Genomic DNA, 17,386 nt, shown 5'->3' with positions numbered 1-17,386 from the left:
AATGTTTTCAAATTAAGCATGAACCATGAGAGACTATGGACTCTGAGAAACAAACTGAGGGTTCTAGACGGGAGGGGGGTGGGGGGATGGGTTAGCCTGGTGATGGAAATTAAAGAGGGCATGTATTGAATGCAGCACTGTTTGATATAATTGGCCAAAATGTTGAAGCTATATTTCAATAATTTACTTCTTAAGTTATTATTGTAACATTTTGGAAAGTGCAAGTCCACTATGTCATATGACATGTATTTCCTTTTTGTTTGTTAATACTGAGTCCTTGTTCACCTACCTACTAAATATGTACCAGAACATCCTTGGTGTTATACGCAAACAATGAATCATGGAACACTACACCAAAAACTAATGATGTATGGTGATTAACATAACATAATAAAAAAAAGCATGTTCATGAAAATCTGAAGTGTTCTGTAAAGATTTGTGTCTATCCTTAAAAAAAAAGTAACTTTATTTCAATTCATCTTGTTTCAACTGTGCTCAAAATATAGGTGGTATCTAAAGAAATTATTGCATTCCCTGGAAATAGCATGGACAGAACAGTGAAAATAGAGTTTATAATTATCCATCGCTGAGTTCAATCCCCGCGTGAGCTCCTCTCTTCAATTTGAGCAAGTTATTTAAATCATGTGTGCCTTAGTTTATTTATATGGAAAATGGGATAAAGAATACTTCCTTCATAATTTGACAGGAGAAATATATTACATATTTAGGAATTAGCTAAGTTCCTACCATGTAGTTGTTACTCAGTAAGTGTTTGTACTCCTCCTTATTTTAACCAATTAGCTATATTGATTTATTAAATTATTTTTAATTTAATAATGTTTTGACCATATACTGAGCTAGCACCTGAAGATTACATTAGTGAAAATTATAGGCATATATATTGATTCCATGTATAAAAATAGTTGAAATTTGTCAGTAAAATGTATAGGCATTTGGAAAGTTAGATTTGTTTCTTTCCGTTGGATAATATGCACAAAGTCTTATAGTAAATCTACATTTTAACTGCAATTATACCTATAAGAGAAACATGTAACATGAAGTACCATGTAGATAAATTCAAACAACTATTTTGAAGCAAATTTCAAATATTTTTTCACATGCAAAAATATTCTTTTTGTGTGTGTTTTACATCTGCAATATGGCCATGGCTCTTCTAAGCCACATGATTAAGATAAATTAGAATAAGCTTTTAAAAATGTGTTCTAAAAAGTAAAGCTCTCTTTGAATGTATTCATAAGATTTCCAAATGTGTTACTTAACAAATGCACATTTCACTTTAAGAAACCCATGCTAACTTATAGAAGAAATAAGGTATCAGTTGAAAATGTAATGATCAGTAATGAAAAGATAACATAAAAATATGTCAAATTAGGGAAGAATTACACATGCTTTTATCAATGTGGTGCTTTAGGAACAAAACTAAGTGAGATTAAGTAAAAAATGAAGTAGCTGCTGATAGCAAATTCTAGGTACAGATTTTTTTTCAAATAGAATGGGAATAAATATTTACTTGTAGAAGACTATAACTCAAAATATTCAGTAATATTTTGTAAAGACACACTAAAGAAACAGCAGAGCAGCATACTCAATTTTTCACATTGCTAAGATCTCACTTTCAATATCTCTGATTCTTACAGATAAAAGAAACACGGACAGATAATGGTAGTCCATGTCACATGTGTTTAATTATAATCCTGAAATTCAAGACATTAATGCCCAGGAACCCCAGAAGCAATAGATTTCCTTGAATTCAGGCCAAGAACAACAGCAGTCTAGGCAAAATTAGCTGGATGGACAGTTGACACATTCAAGGGAAAGTGAATATTACTGTTGAGGATATGAGATATTGCACTAATGGGAGGGATGATGCTGACCACTTTTATGATCAATTTAGAGAATTTCAAAAGCAGCAGCCTGCCTGTTTCATTAAAATAACAATATTGGCATTTCGGGGAAGTTCATATTTCTAAGATGTTTACCTTCCAATAGTCCTCTCTCATTGATACATACAGTCTTTTATTATAGATGATTGATGTGAAGCTCACTGTAATTTCAAAAATTCATAGAATATTATTATGTCATGAAATCCATGCCGAGAAAGCAATTGCCATTATAAATCAAAAAGACAACTCATATGGACAGGTCATATGGTAACGGGTTCTCTTGGAATGGTATCCTTAAATGTAATTTATTCAATAAGTAACTTAAAGGTTATATTTGATGAGATGAATCTCATGCTCAAATAACTTCAAAATATTATTATATTGTAATATTAAGAAATTAATTTTCTTGAAATTAGAGATTTTTGCAGTTATATTCACCTGACTCAATATGGTTCCATGCTATTCTTCTGAAAGTCTGCCCCCGAATATAATTCCATAGAAGGATTTCGTTAAGTGCTATAAGGTAATAGATAATACAAAGGGCATTTCCTGCTTTCAAAGTTGAATGAAGATATTCAAATAGAAGAGGAGATTTTGAAAACCTTCACAATGCTATGTTTTCACATGTAGAAAACAGTTTCCAACTAGATGTTTTAATAGACAAAAGAATACCCCAAAAATTGACTTCTAGGAAATCATGCATTACTAAAGGATTAAACACTTGATTTTTTTTAAAGTTATTTATTTGAGAGAGAGAGGCACAGCGAGAGAGGGAACACAAGCAGGGGGAGTGGGAGAGGGAGAAGCAGGCTTCCTGCCGAGCAGGGAGCCCGATGCGGGGCTCGATCCCAGGACCCCGGGACCATGACCCAAGCCGAAGACAGATGCCTAACAACTGAGCCACCCAGGTGCCCCAAACACTTGATTTTAATATTGAACAGTATACATGTTTAAAGAGAATATTGGTGATATAGCATCACATTTTTAAGTTTAACCCAAAATAGCAACTTATAATTTCATAGCACTGTGGAATAGACAAAGAGTTTGACACCCCTTTTAATCCTTAAAAACTCAACACTATTTCTTTAAGTCATATCCTTACCTCCCAGGAAGCAGACTCAAATCATTAGAAAATACCTATTTAGAAAAATAGTCTTTCATCATTGCACTTCTTAAATGAAAATTAATGGGAATATGTTTGATAAAATGGTCTTCCATCAAAGGGCTGACATAGGAAATTATGAATCATAAAATTATATATATATCATGATGATCAAAAAGTAATCATTGACATAAGAGGATTTTATTGGGTGAAAAATATTTTTATTGGAGCTAATTGGAAGAAACAAAAACAATTTTTTTAAAAACAGAGGAAATGATTATAATCTGATGCCATAAATACGGGAAAGGGCCCATTATTCCCAGAACTGTTATGCTCAGAGAGATATATAACTGGTATTCTATTTGGAACAAGGCATAAGTCCTGTTTTGAAAATCATCATAATAGAACTAAATATCAGATGACATCTTGCTCTTTAAGACTTTGCAGAGCATTTTGTGCTACATTAGCTTCTTCACAAAGTCCTGTCAAGTAGGAGATATGGCAGATCTTATGATGTTTGGTTTGTGGATGATAAAGTATTTCAAAAGGCAGCTTGATGTAGGAAAATAACCAGTAAACTGCAGTCAGAAAACTTTAACTGAAAACTAACTCTATCACATAATACTGAAGCTTTGAACAAGTCTCTTAGCATTTTTCTCTTCTAAAATGACGTCTGAGGTAGCAGTACCTACCTTGTGATAATTGAACAGTTGAGGCCAGATAGTGTTAGTCAAGCTCACACTGCTAGCAAGTGCTGAAGAGAATGAAAGCCAGATTTTTCAGTTCTAGGTTAGGAGGAGCAACATCACAATACCATGTTGTTTGGAAAATACATGTCCTTTAAAAAGAATCAAAACCTACCCATTGTATTCCAATACCAACAAAGATAAAAGAATTAAATCCATGGTGGCCTTCTCTACAAATCAGGCTTCTGGCAGCTTTAGTTAAAATGTAAAACGGCACAAAGATCTTGAAAGAGTTTAGTCTACTGTGTATATATCCTTAGCCATATATCAACAAGTGAACATGATAAAAAGCTCTCACATTAATTATACTGACTACTTCCTTAATGAAGTGCAAAAGTGTTTGTGTAATCTGATTCAATTTATTGAATTAGGTTACAGTTTTATCATTTTGAAAACCAGCTTCATTGTTTACAGTATATGTCAATTCATTTCCAACAATTAAATAGCACAGCATACAGCTGTAATCAATTCAGAGAAATCTCCATTTTTAAGGTCTACTACCATTTGTAGTATGCATATTTCTGAAAGCAAAATATCACAGTTTAAACATATAACAGTACTGATGACATTTCATATCCATAAAGCTTATTCTGCTCACAGATGAAAATTTATAAAAAGAACTCATTGTCATTGAGTCCTGAAAAGTAAACATGTAATAACAAATTTTAGTGTACTCTATAGAGTACATTTGTATGAATTTGAATAATTTGCCAAACTGAGACTTTCTAAACCTAAGCTCTATATTTTTTAAAGTTATCATTTTTTTCTTAAATCCAGTGGTGTTGATGTGAGCATAGCAAATAAGGGGCACTTGGGTGGCTCAGTCAGTTAAGCGACCGACTCTTGATTTCAGCTCAGGTCATGATCTCAGCGTCATGAGATCAAGGCCCGTGTTGGCCTCTGTGCTGGGTGTGGAGCCTGCTTAAGATCCTCTCTCTCCCTCTCCCTCTGCTCTCCCCCCCACCTACTGCTACTTGTGTGGACACTCTCTCGAAAGAAAGAAAGAAAGAAAGAAGAAAGAGAGAGAGAGAGAGAGGAAAAGGAAGGAAGGAAGGAAAGAAAGTCAGCAGTAATAATAACACCTGGATCAGCCAGTTCAATTGCAATAATAATACTTCAACTTCATTTTCAGAATGGTACTACAAATTTTATCATTTGACATTCATGGCAATTCAATGAGAAAAAGAATTTTGATGTAATAAAAACATTCTTGTATATCAATGAAGGATCAAAACATTTGACTTAATTATTACATATTTAAAGAGTAGGCTGGTTGGAAGAGTCCTATGATTTTTAAGAACTGACTCCTCTCTTGGGGACTTTATTTTTTATTTTTTTTATTTTTTATTTTTTTAAGATTTTATTTATGTACTTGACAGAGAGAGACACAGCGAGAAAGGGAACACAAGCAGGGGGAGTGGGAGAGGGAGAAGCAGGCTTCCCACCGAGCAGGGAGCCCCACGCGGGGCCTGATCCCAGGACCCTGGAATCATGACCTGAGCCGAAGGCAGAACCTTAACGACTGAGCCACCCAGGCGTCCCTGGGGACTTTATTTTTTTAAATTGGAAAGTCAAATCAAAGTAATTTGTGGTAAAGGCCAAAGTCTTTCATTTAAATCCCTTTAAGAGTTCATGTCTTTCTACTACCATTCGTAATGATCTTTACGTTAAAATAATACTATTTTTTCTACCCCTGGTTCCAAATCCTACCATGGCCATAGGATTGCCATTTCCTCCTATTAATTTTGCAGCTATGTACCCCTTCATGGAGTACTTGTGAAAGAGGGGCAAAGAGAACAAAGGAGGAAAAAGCATTTAAAAATTTCTTTCAACTGAAAAAAAGTATTTGCTAGCTTACTCTAGTCATTGTTCTACCCATGAGTTAACTATTCCATCCATGAACGAACATGTAACAAAAAGTTTGATAACCTGTAAATATGAAGCATTCATCTCAAAAGTAGTTTTTTAAAACAATTTTTAAAACAATAAAAATATATAAGAATATAGACCCAGAAAGATGGATATCTTTTAACTAGAAAGGATCCATGTCAAGTTTGGAAGAATAATTCAAAGTAAAATTAAATAGAATCATCAAGTTTTATAATTAGAAGGGAATGATAATCTTATTCGATCTACCTCCCTCCAGTGCAAAATTACCTTCAAATTTCCCTAACAGTGATTACTAAGTTAGGAAATGGATGGCTGAAGTCAGGGAGGGAGATAATTTCTTTTTCAAACTATTACTCTTTTGTACCATGAAAACTATCCTATAAAAATTAATTAAATATAAAAACTATGGCTAACAACTTTTCATCCCTTTTTCTGCTTGAACTCTTCTGTCAGTAGGGGAAGTTGAGGCTTTATGAGTAATAGGTTCTACTCTTAGATAGTTCTCCGTGTAGCGAGGCTCTTTTTTAGGGAAGCCAATGCATACCTCTCTGTAATTACTGTCCATTAGTTAGATTTCTGTCTTTAGAAGAGCACCATGTGAGTCTATCATCCACTTTTAGAGACTAAACATCACCAACATTTCCAAATGCCTAGCATCTAGACTAGTCTCATAACGCCTCACCAGTTTGTCAAGATCCTATTAAAAATTGTGGTGTCATGACTGAACATAATATCCCAGATGTCATCTGAAATGTTGAGTAAAATGGTCTGTCTATCTGGACTTTATATTCCTATTCAGTTAAGCTTAGGTTTATATTAGTGCTTTCAGGAGTTTTATCACAATGTTGGTTTATCTGATTACATAGCCAGATAAAATCATTAGGTGTTTATAAAGCAGAATGTTTTCAGATCAGATCTTAAGTTCATTCATGACCAGGGCAATGAATGTTTTAGGAGACTGAATGGAAGACTTTATTAATACTGCTGTCTTTTTGACATTTGTCAAGTTCTCTTGAAATGTTTGATCCTGTCAATACTTTCAATAAGCAAATCTACTTCTTTATACAGAAGAGTGTGAAGTTGTAAAAATTATCCCCAAAATGCATGCAGAAAATATTTTAAAAGTCCAACATGATATGGTTAAATTCTTAATAACAAACCAGGAGCACATCATTAAGGGAAGGAGTTGAAGCTTTGAAGTTAGCCTCAGAAAGGAAAGTCTATCAAAGACAGAGAAGGAGACTGCACAAATAATTGTTTATCTTGCTTTACATGACTTCGTTCTACAGCACCTTTAGGAATATTCAAGGTGTATCTATAGCAGAATTGGTTGTTTTTCCTGAATGAACAATATTTTTATTTCTTAGCTCTCTTGATTAGGGAGGGAACCAAGATAGTAACAGCATCTCTTACTGGCAAGAAATTGCAGTGAGCAATAAAAGACATGTATCATACTGTATAACCAAGGGATTAGAACACTGTCTGAGAATCTTACAATAAATGGATAGTCCACAAAGCCCCAACTAATCCACACACCATCCACTACCATAATCAAAAGTTGACTCAAATCTGATTTGCTTTTCTTAATGTAAGTAAATTTCTCTTCTGTCAAAGGAGGCATCATATTACTAAAAAAGAAGCAAATAATGCCTTGCAATTAGTCAATTATGGATACTAGCAACTTCATTACTTCAAATCTACTGAGAGAAGTGTAAGTAGATTAAAACACATACTATGGCCCAGTGTAGGTATGTAAGAACACAGAACTCAACAGAAACTTGGAAGAGAGAAACAAATTATGGAAGAAAGGGCTGTAATTTTCTTCTAAATTAAGTAGATGGGAGGCCTGTCCAGAAGTCTAGTAATACGTGGTTACTTAATTAAATCTAAAAATAACAGATCTTTGCTCTAAAAGCTTAGAAAAAAAGACATTTATGAATTTCTATTATGCAAGTAATAGACCCAGGGCATATTGTGATTGGACTGAAATGCTTGATTCTAATACATATTACAAATTTGATAAAGTAAATATATTTATTATATAGTTCCTCACACCAAAGCTGTATGTACACTTAGTTAAATTATGAGCTATATTTTATTCATATATGTATTAAATTAATTCTATATCAAGATACTGTGGGCACAATGAGGATTCCAATCCTTAAGAACAGTATGATATAGTATATAAAATGCAGGAATTTTAAAGACTAATGAGTTCTATGTTGCCATTTTATTTCCATAAATATTGCTTCTCTAGAGTATCAATTTGGAGATATAAATTTCATCAAGTGTTGATGATAATACTTAAATGTAGCCATCATAACCTATAAACAAACAAATTAAAGCTCTCCATTTATTTAGTACACCTCCTTTAGGCTCTACCCTCTGAGTCTTTAATCTGGAGTCTAACCATGCTTAATAGGATTTTTAAAGTACATTATGTAACACCACTGTTTAAATTTGCAACTTGTAAGCATAATAATTCATCTCAGAAATCCTTTACTAAACATATGTTAGCCATATTCACTGAACAAATATTTTATTTTCAATATCTACTCTGTGGCAAGCAGTAGTCTACATACCGGGATACCACAGTGAACAAAAATCACAAAAATCTCCCAAATGCATGTCTACAACACCACGCTTCGGCCCTTCAGAGTACCTCACCCAGTGACTTGCCAGAAGTGGTAAGCTAATAGGACCCCCAATTTATGCCCATATTCTAATATAGGGAACCTATGAATGCCACCTTCTATGGAAAAAGATATTTTGCAGACGTGATTATGTTAAGGATCTTGAGATGAGAATATTTGCCTGGATTATCTAATGAGGTCTAAATATGTTCACAAATGTCCTTACAAGAAAGGCGGAATTGTATACACCTGTGCCTGCGCGCGCACACACACACACACACACACACACACAGGAAAAGGCAGAAATTCGAGTGAGGGAACTACCAACCAAGAAGAAATGCTGACAGTTACTAGAAGCTCAGAGTCAAGGAACAAAGGATCCCCAAGAGTCTCCAGAGGCAGTATGGCCCTGCTGATTCCTTGATCTGGCAGAATGATACCAATGTTGGACTTCTACAGAATTATGAGAGAACAAATTTTCATTTACTTAAGTCACCAAAGGATGGAATAATGTGTTACAGCAGCCCCAAGTAACTAACACAGTATCCACCTAAAGTTTTAAAACTAATTAAGTTATATGATGAAGTCTAGTGTTTAAGCTGGCCTTTCAAAAAAAAAAAAAGATATTTTCTTTTTCCCTTCAAGAAAAACATAAAGGGAACATGCATTAAACACTGATAAGTTAAATGCACTAGCCTCAAAATGTCTAGTGATTAAAGTTCACAAACGTTTACCCCATATAAATGTATGAAAATGCATGCATACACATACTACATAACATTAATGGTTTAAATCGTTTGTATCATATTTACTCTTTGAATAAAGCATTCAGTAGATTGTTATGTTTAATTTATTAGTGAAGACAATCAATCCACTCATGGCTGTTTTACTTGTGCATTTTTCAGTTTTCCTTACTTGTGAGTCTCCCCAGGGAATACAATGCATTTGTTTTAATAAACTTCTAAAAATACAAGGCACATTTCCACACTATGAGTTTTCTCCCCAGAAGTGGAAATGTGTAATGCATTTAAGATGTTACAAATGCTGATACTGCAAAAAGAGGTAGTTCAAATGTTGTTGCCGGTTAGTTAGTAGCATTTACCCAGAAAAATAAAAATATATAAACTTTGGATATACTCCTTTGAATTATAAATACACATGAGAATACTTTCCTATCATCTTTTTGTTTTTTAAGAAAAGAATGTTTCAATGGGATTAACTCTGGATTAACATTGTCCTGGTCTAGTATTTTTTCCAAAATGATAAAATTGCACTTAGAAGTTCTTACTTTTTAAGCATAATGCATGTATATTTACAAATGCTTTCTTTATCCTGAATGCATATTGGTAATGTGCCTACAAGGTCACAGTGAGACAGATACATTCAAGAAGCAAATCTATAAATCATTCATTCAGTTTGTGTATATTTAAATTGTTTTTTTCTAAGTCAAATGCAAATATTTGGGACTCACCGAGTTACTTCTTAATATTTATATAAAATTATATTTCAAAACTAGTTTGCATTCTGCCCTAAAGATAAAAATCAGGAAGTTGGCCAAATACACTAGCCAAATTGCACTCCTGGCACAAGAAAGGAATATTTAGAATTCCTACATAACTCTTTCCTTAATTGTAAAATGCACACAATTCTATAAAAAGTATGAATGTTATTGGAACTCTGTTGCTAGGATAAATTTATTCCAAACTGGTATTTGTTATCAAAAATGATTTATGACATGTACTCAGTCCAAATAAATGTAGAGAGCACTACAGGAGGCATTGCGTTGTAAGACTCTACAAAGAGCCTTCTTTCTTTCATTAACTTCCACTTCTGGTTGCCATGGCATCCTGTGACAACCATAAATTTTGGAAATTATCACCATCTGTCCACGCCCCCTTCTAAGGTTACACACAAGCCCACTCAAGCGACCAAAATAACAAATAAAAACTTGATAAGCAATCTCAAAGTTTTCCTTTTAATTATAGATACCTAAGTACATAATATTAGGGCTGGGAAAATACTTAAAAAAAAAAAAACAAACATAAAGATAGTCTTCTTTTTTTCCTGAGAAAACAGATGCCTCCAGGAAAGATTATCATTTAATTCCAATGTTCAATTCTTGAAAAGAAAACATGAGGGAATGATTAAGAACAAATTGACAGATTTTTATAAATTGGTCAAAATTAATAAATTTTCTTTTTCACAGGACCAATTTTGGCAACGTCAAAGGTAGATTTGCATTGTTTATACTTTTCAAATGGTAACACTGTGAGTCCAAAAGTACAGGTCAATGTTCACAGGTAGGTTACAATTTAAATCTTAGAAAGGATTTGAGATTTTAGGGACAGGGGTTGTTTGTTTTCTTTCTTTGTTTTCTTGAGGATTAAATGCTTGTTTGTTTGTTTTACTAGTTTTAGAAACATGATTTCCAGGCCTTTTAAAGATACTGATATAAATATAGACTCTTAGAAATACATTTTAAAAAATTCCAAACCCACAGGTTAAAAACATAGTAGAAACCATCAAACTACTTTGCTTAATATCAACAATACTGATATGTAACTTCTTCATTAAGTTTAAAAAAATAACACACTTCACATTCCCCATCTTAGAAAGAAAAAAACTGTGTGTTGTTTTTTTTTTTTAAAGAAGTCACGAATATAGAAAAGAAAGTAGCAAATATAAATAAAGTCCCGGGACATAAAATTCTATATATTCATAGTAAATCATATTCCCTGAATACACTAAGTTCTCCTTGGGAGAAAAGTGTACACACTTTTGAGAACTATAAGATTTCTTTAAGACCACTGGATTTCCAGTTAACGTTTAAAGTGAGTAAATAATCCAAAGGATGGAAATATTAGTCTGTGTTCAACTAAAATCTAAACTTCTCCATCTAGAAAAATTTTGTGCAGAAAAAGCAATCACATCAACTATATTAAGATAACAGAATTCATGTGCAACAAATTCCTGGCAGGTATAAATCTTTGGGTAATCTCTGAAAGTTGAAAGTAAGTGAAATATACATGGAATTTAAAAAACAAAACAGATGAACATAGGAGAAAGGAAAAACAGAGAGGGGAGGCAAACCATAAGAGACTCTTAACTCTAGAGAACAAACTGAGGGTTGCTGGAGGGAAGGAGGGTGGGGGGTGGGCTAAAGTTGCGGTGGGTGTTAAGGGGGGCACTTGTGATGAGCACTGGCTATTACATTTAAGTGATGACACACAAATTCTACTCCTGAAACTAATATTACACTATATGTAAACTAACTAAAATTTAAATAAAAACTTAAAACAAACAAATAAAAAAGAAAGTAAGTGAAATAGGTAATAGTAAGGTCATGCTCCCCATGTCTTAAAGTCATTCACTGGGCTCTAGAGAGCACTGAGCTGTTCAAAACCTACTTTTCAATTCATTTTACCCTCTTGATGAGCCTCTATTTCCTCATCCTTTTCTAGAACATGACTCTTGAAGGTCTTTTTCAATATAATGCTTAATAAGCTTGAAAGAAATTCTGGTTTCTGGGTTCATGACATACTAGGAAGAACAAAAGTAAACAAACAAACAAGCAAACAAACAAAACATGTTTGAGAAGAACATCACAGCAACTGAAATACATGAAATTGATTCTACTTCAAAAATGAATGTCCATAATAATGAGTCAAGTTTAAATTATCTTCAGTGTCTCTGTTCACCAAGCCAGGGAATTATATATTTCAGAAAGGAGTCTATGGAAAATAACTTAATATTCTGATTTTCAGTTTTGGCATATGATCATCATTTATAAACTTTACTTACCCTAAAGTTACATGATGCTGTTAACTATGTGAGGTGTTGCTATACTTAGACTGTGATGAAATCATCTTATTTCTTCACTATTTTGATAATGAACTATTTATTGTCTTCCCCTTAAAAGATTAAATGTTGATGATGTTGATGATTTGGAACCAAATCTTCCCTATCTTAATATGAATACAACCTAAAATACTTTTCATCCATAAGATAACTGCAACGCAAATTTTTCAAATACAGAATAATGATTATTAAAATGATTTTTTAAAATCCCCATAACACAGTTCATTGAGAAGTTAATTAAGTCAACAATTCTTTCTTCTAGCACACCTGAGTCTTTCAAGCATAAAATATGAACAGTTAAGATTTTAGTTACATCTAGCCTATGTGGCACCAAAAAATCGCCAAATTTTCAGATCAGGAAATTTTATCTAAATAAAAACAGTTAAATTTAGCAAAGCACTGCCTATTTCTTTTCTGAATCTCACATATGGAATTAGAATCTCAGCCAGTAGGATTCAATCACTTGAGAAACACGACTAATTAAACAAATGGAAATGATGATACCCGTTCTGTAATTGGGTCATTTTCAGCTATTGATTTCATTTTTCTATGTCTCAATTTTTCATCTGCAAAATTAGCATAAAAATACAACTCTCTGTGGCACTTTAAATAATTTGCTGTTAAGTATATACCATGGTGACTTACTGGAAAAAGATTAAATATATAAAATCAACAAATGGTTTGAAATTCAACTCAACAGATGTTTGATAAAGGTCCACAAAGGTGAAAGAACTGTTCAGGCATTCTCACAAAAATAAAGTTGAATTAAAATAATCATTCCTTCAAAGAGCTTTCTACCAAATTTGGAATATGAAATCAGATTATCCATAGTGGTATCATAGCATAGAGAAAGAGAAATGTTACAAAATAAAAGAAAACACTGATATGGGAATTCAGAGAAAAGAGGAAGACTCTCTCCTCATCCTGCCAGATTATCCTTCCTGTATCAGTTTGTGTTACATGGCAATTGTGTTCATATGTATATCTCCTCAATAATCTCCTAGTGATGGTAAGAATGAATACAAATAAAATCATCGTAATTATTTTAATTTGCTCATTGGTTTAGATGAAACATGGAAAGTGGGCAAACGTAAGTAAATAAAAGACTTGATGAACACATCCAAGGGGTAGAATCAAATGAGTTATTTTCGTATCTAGTGCATTGTTAAAGTTGTTTGTGGTATGGAACTTATGCAGTCAAGACTATTCTTTTTTCTTGCACATTTTTAAAATTCCAGAAGTGACCATCTTTCAGATGTTTCTAATGGAAATGTATTCACACTGTAGTTTGAAAAAATAGGAGATATTTTATTGACATAGTTACTGTCTTGTTTGGATGCATTTCAGTCTATTTCAGAGTTCTTATGAATGAAAACATAAATTTAGAATCCAGAGACCTGGATTTGAATAACCACTAACAGTTACAAGCTAATTGACCTTGGGAGAGTCACTTGATTCTCTCCTAGCTTTGGTTACTTACCAGGAAAATAGGGATAATAATTTGTTTGAAATTAGTGAAAGGATTAATTAGAATCACTCCTAGCACTGTGCTCGATTTAGCTTCTTTCATTTTATTTTAAATAAAGAAATGATGATAACCCCAATGCAGTTTTGCAAGAAATTCTCATTGGTAACATAATGTTAGTGTGCACAAAACACAATTGATGGGTATAAATATCTATGTAAACATATATATACATATATAAGAACTATGACATTGGCTGACTTTTAATGTTTTTGGTATAAATGGGTAGTATTCTTACCTGTTGGTGGGATTATCCCAGGAGACATGAGGCCAGGGACAGAATGTGGCATGATATGAGAGTTCTCTGGGGAGGTGACACTTTGAGTCCTCTTAGGAGGCCTTCCAGGTCTAGAACTGAAACAAACAAACAAAAAATTTTTACAATTAAGCTGTTGTCTTACACATCATTTCAAAGTTGTTTCAAGTGGTAACATGGACTGTAAATAAATTTGTTTCAAGGACGGTTGCTTTTGCAGTTAGATGTAATAGACTTCCATCACTAATTAGATTACATGCTGAATTCATTTTCCTCATTGAAGATCAGCCACTCTTGATGCATAATTCATAGCCTGCACCTCGTTACCTGCTTCTTCATATTAATATCTATACACAGTTTGAATTGCCTCGTTTGCATATGCTAAAGTTCTGCATGCAGCCTTCAGCACGAAAATTATGCACTAACTTGTAATAATTATTACAGTCAGCCTGCTATTGATTTATGAGACTTTTAAAAACCAAATATGTGTAGTACTTGTAATGAATGATATTTTAAGGTTCTTCAGGAAATTAAAAGGCAATGGCTGCCTAAGGAAATGTTCTGCTTGTTTGATTTAATACTACAGTTAGCTGGGAGGTGGAATGAAAGAGTGATTCAGACCTATAGCACATTTTTCGATGATATGTTTTATTACTTCGCACTGCTAGCCTGATATCTAGATGATAAATGACAATACATATCTAATGTGTGAAAAGGTCTTGCAATTTCTTTATTTTTTGTCATTTAAAAGATAAGTCAAGTTATCATTTAACCCTATTCTATTTAAATGAACAGCCCCACTAGGTTGCTTTACTTTAATCCACTAAAATAAACTGGAAGGGTTTAGGATTATTTGCAGGACGTCGTTGAGAAACTGCCAGTATAGCATCTTATATCTGCCTTTAGGATAAATAAAAATACATTGTGTTTGTGTTTTAGCAGTACTTGCCCTTTACATGCCTATTGCATGAGATTAACTTTTAAAATTTTAAAAGCACAAGGTGAAAAGGAGGTAAGTGTTTACTATTTTTGCATATAACATGAAGAATATAATTTTAGCAATTCTTGAAACAAACACACTTAGCATTATGTTTCTCCTTTCTGCCCCTCTACCATGAATGTGCTTTTGTGAAATGTTTTTCCATCATCTGGGCAGTATGTGCCTAGACATCTCAGAATCACCAGAAAGAGCCTTCATAAGTTCACATTTCCATGTAAGGCCCAAATGAGATCCTTTGCCTCATCAGAAGATTCAAAGATCTTGCCTTTATTATTTAGTGTAAGTAATATATGTGATCATTTAACAATTATTAAGCACTTGCTGTTTTCAAAGCAGTACACTGTGGAGATTAATTTGGGAGAATGGGTTATTTAGTCTTCAGGAGTTTATGCTCTTGCCTAAGAGGGACAATCTGGTGCATAAATAACTATGGAGCATACCAGAATGTGCTAAGTGTCATAAGAAAGTTGCAATCTGAACACTAATTGGAGATTAGGCTAGATGATGTTATTTCCATGTTGAGGGAAGGGAGATGAGATTTCATGGCAGTAGAAGCATTAGAAGAGTATTCTGCAGGATGAGTTAGGTAGGCATGGAGAGGAAAATAATGGAAGAAAAGTGCACTCCAGTGAGAATATGAGAGATGAATGGAAACATGACAATGTATGAATGTGCAAGATTATCTCCATTGAGCCAAAATAGGTCAAGAAAGATGAGGAGCGAAGAGGGATAATGCTAGATTTACTGCCTGGGGCCAGATCCTGAAGGGCTTTGAACCAAAAGCAAGGAGACTGTGAGTTTGTTTTGCTATTCCATAAGGACATTCTCCCTCATATTATAGTATCTGTCTGGCTATTTATTCTTATTTGTCATTATTATTCTTCATCTTCAGCTGTTTCTTTAACTCTTGTTATGTGTCTAGGGTTAATCAACAGCCCTCTGATAGTCTCCATTCTTCCTGAGTAATCCTGCTATTGACACCCCTGAGATACTAAGGAATAATGGCTAAATGCGTATCTACAGCCTAGGTCTTCCTCCTGGGATTCAGACAGATTAATGCCTGTCTACTGGAAATCTCTGTTTAGATGTTCTTTAATAATCTAAAACTCACTTTGTCCAAATCTGAACTCAGCATCTTCCCCATTAAAACCTATCTCTCTTTCCCTGGTTCAGCAAAATGGCACCTAACCAACTAAGCCTAAAATCCAGGACTCAGCTGTTTCTCCCCCACCCCCCGTGCCCCCGCCTTGTACACTCAAATATCATCCCAATGAAGATGTCTCTCTGATCCATTCTCCTTTCTCTATCTCTACTTCAGTCTTCCAGGTCACTCCTTCATTTCTTATTTGACCTACTATTACAGCCTTCTGAACTCCTCTAAGATCCACCTCCAACTTCGTTCCACTATAAAGCCTAGAGTCCAGAGTCAAGACAACACTCCATACTGATCTCAGAGGATTTTTCTAAAATGTAAATTTGATTCATGTTTTCCATTTGCTTAAAAATATCAGTAGTTCTCCATAAGATTCACACTCCTTACCATGGCACCAAAGAGTTCCAATGCTTGGCCCCTGCCTACTTTTCCAATCTCACCATTTTATTCTTATATTCATGGCCCCCCTAAATGAAGTGTGTCACAGTTGCTTTGGTCTCCCATTACACCACCTTTATAGATGCTGCCTCCTTTGCCACCAAGGCCTTTTCTACACCAATTCAACCTCATCCCCATTTCACCTGGCTAAACTTTAACTAATCTTCTTACTAACCACTTCTAGTTAGTATGCTTTCTATGCACCATGATAACCCATGGTGAACAATCCTATTATAGCTCTCTCTGCACTGATCGTAGTAATCTGTGCATTTGTTTTACTCTCCAGCATACGTGGCAGAAAGTGTGTAAAATATCTTTGTGTCCTAAAAACTTAACTCAGTGCCCGGATTACTATATATATTTATTTTCTTTTTTTCTTTTTTTCACTTTATGTATTTAAATAAGTTTTAATCCAACTTAGGAAGACCTTTCCCCAAAATTCAAGTATCCTACCTCATCCATTCCAGTGGTCTCGAAGTTTCCAGGAAATGAAAATTAAGGCATGACAAAAGCTTGGAATTTTGAGTGCCAGGATAATCCTAAATTACACCAGAGGTAGGGATCCGAAGGGGTATGTGCACCCCAATGTTTATAGCAGGAATGTCCACAATAGCCAAACTATGGAAAGAACCAAGATGTCCATCGACAGATGAATGGATAAAGAAGATGTGGTGTATATATACAATGGAATATTATGCAGCCATCAAAAGGAATGAAATCTTGCCATTTGCAACAACGCGGATGGAACTGGAGGGTATTATGCTGAGCGAAATAAGTCAATCAGAGAAAGACGTGTATCATATGATCTCAATGATATGAGGAATTCTTAATCTCTGGAAACAAACTGAGGGTTGCTGGAGTGGTGGGGGATGGGAGGGATG

At 34.0% G+C, this 17,386-nt stretch overlaps 1 protein-coding gene across 1 annotated transcript in view; it reads right to left on the bottom strand.

Annotated features, from left to right (window-relative positions):
- Positions 1 to 17,386, bottom strand: part of DACH1 (dachshund family transcription factor 1) — a 423,085-nt gene that overhangs the window by 229,358 nt on the left and 176,341 nt on the right. The window contains exon 3 of the mRNA XM_073894450.1: positions 13,897 to 14,012. Coding sequence (XP_073750551.1) covers positions 13,897 to 14,012 — 116 coding nt within the window. The remainder of the gene's footprint in view (positions 1 to 13,896; positions 14,013 to 17,386) is intronic.

This window comes from Callorhinus ursinus, unplaced genomic scaffold (genome assembly GCF_003265705.2).
Source record: "Callorhinus ursinus isolate GAN/ISIS: 27379988/994484 unplaced genomic scaffold, GSC_fseal_2.0 scaffold7, whole genome shotgun sequence".
Taxonomy (NCBI): domain Eukaryota; kingdom Metazoa; phylum Chordata; class Mammalia; order Carnivora; family Otariidae; genus Callorhinus; species Callorhinus ursinus.
This window is presented reverse-complemented; position numbering and strand designations above follow the sequence as displayed.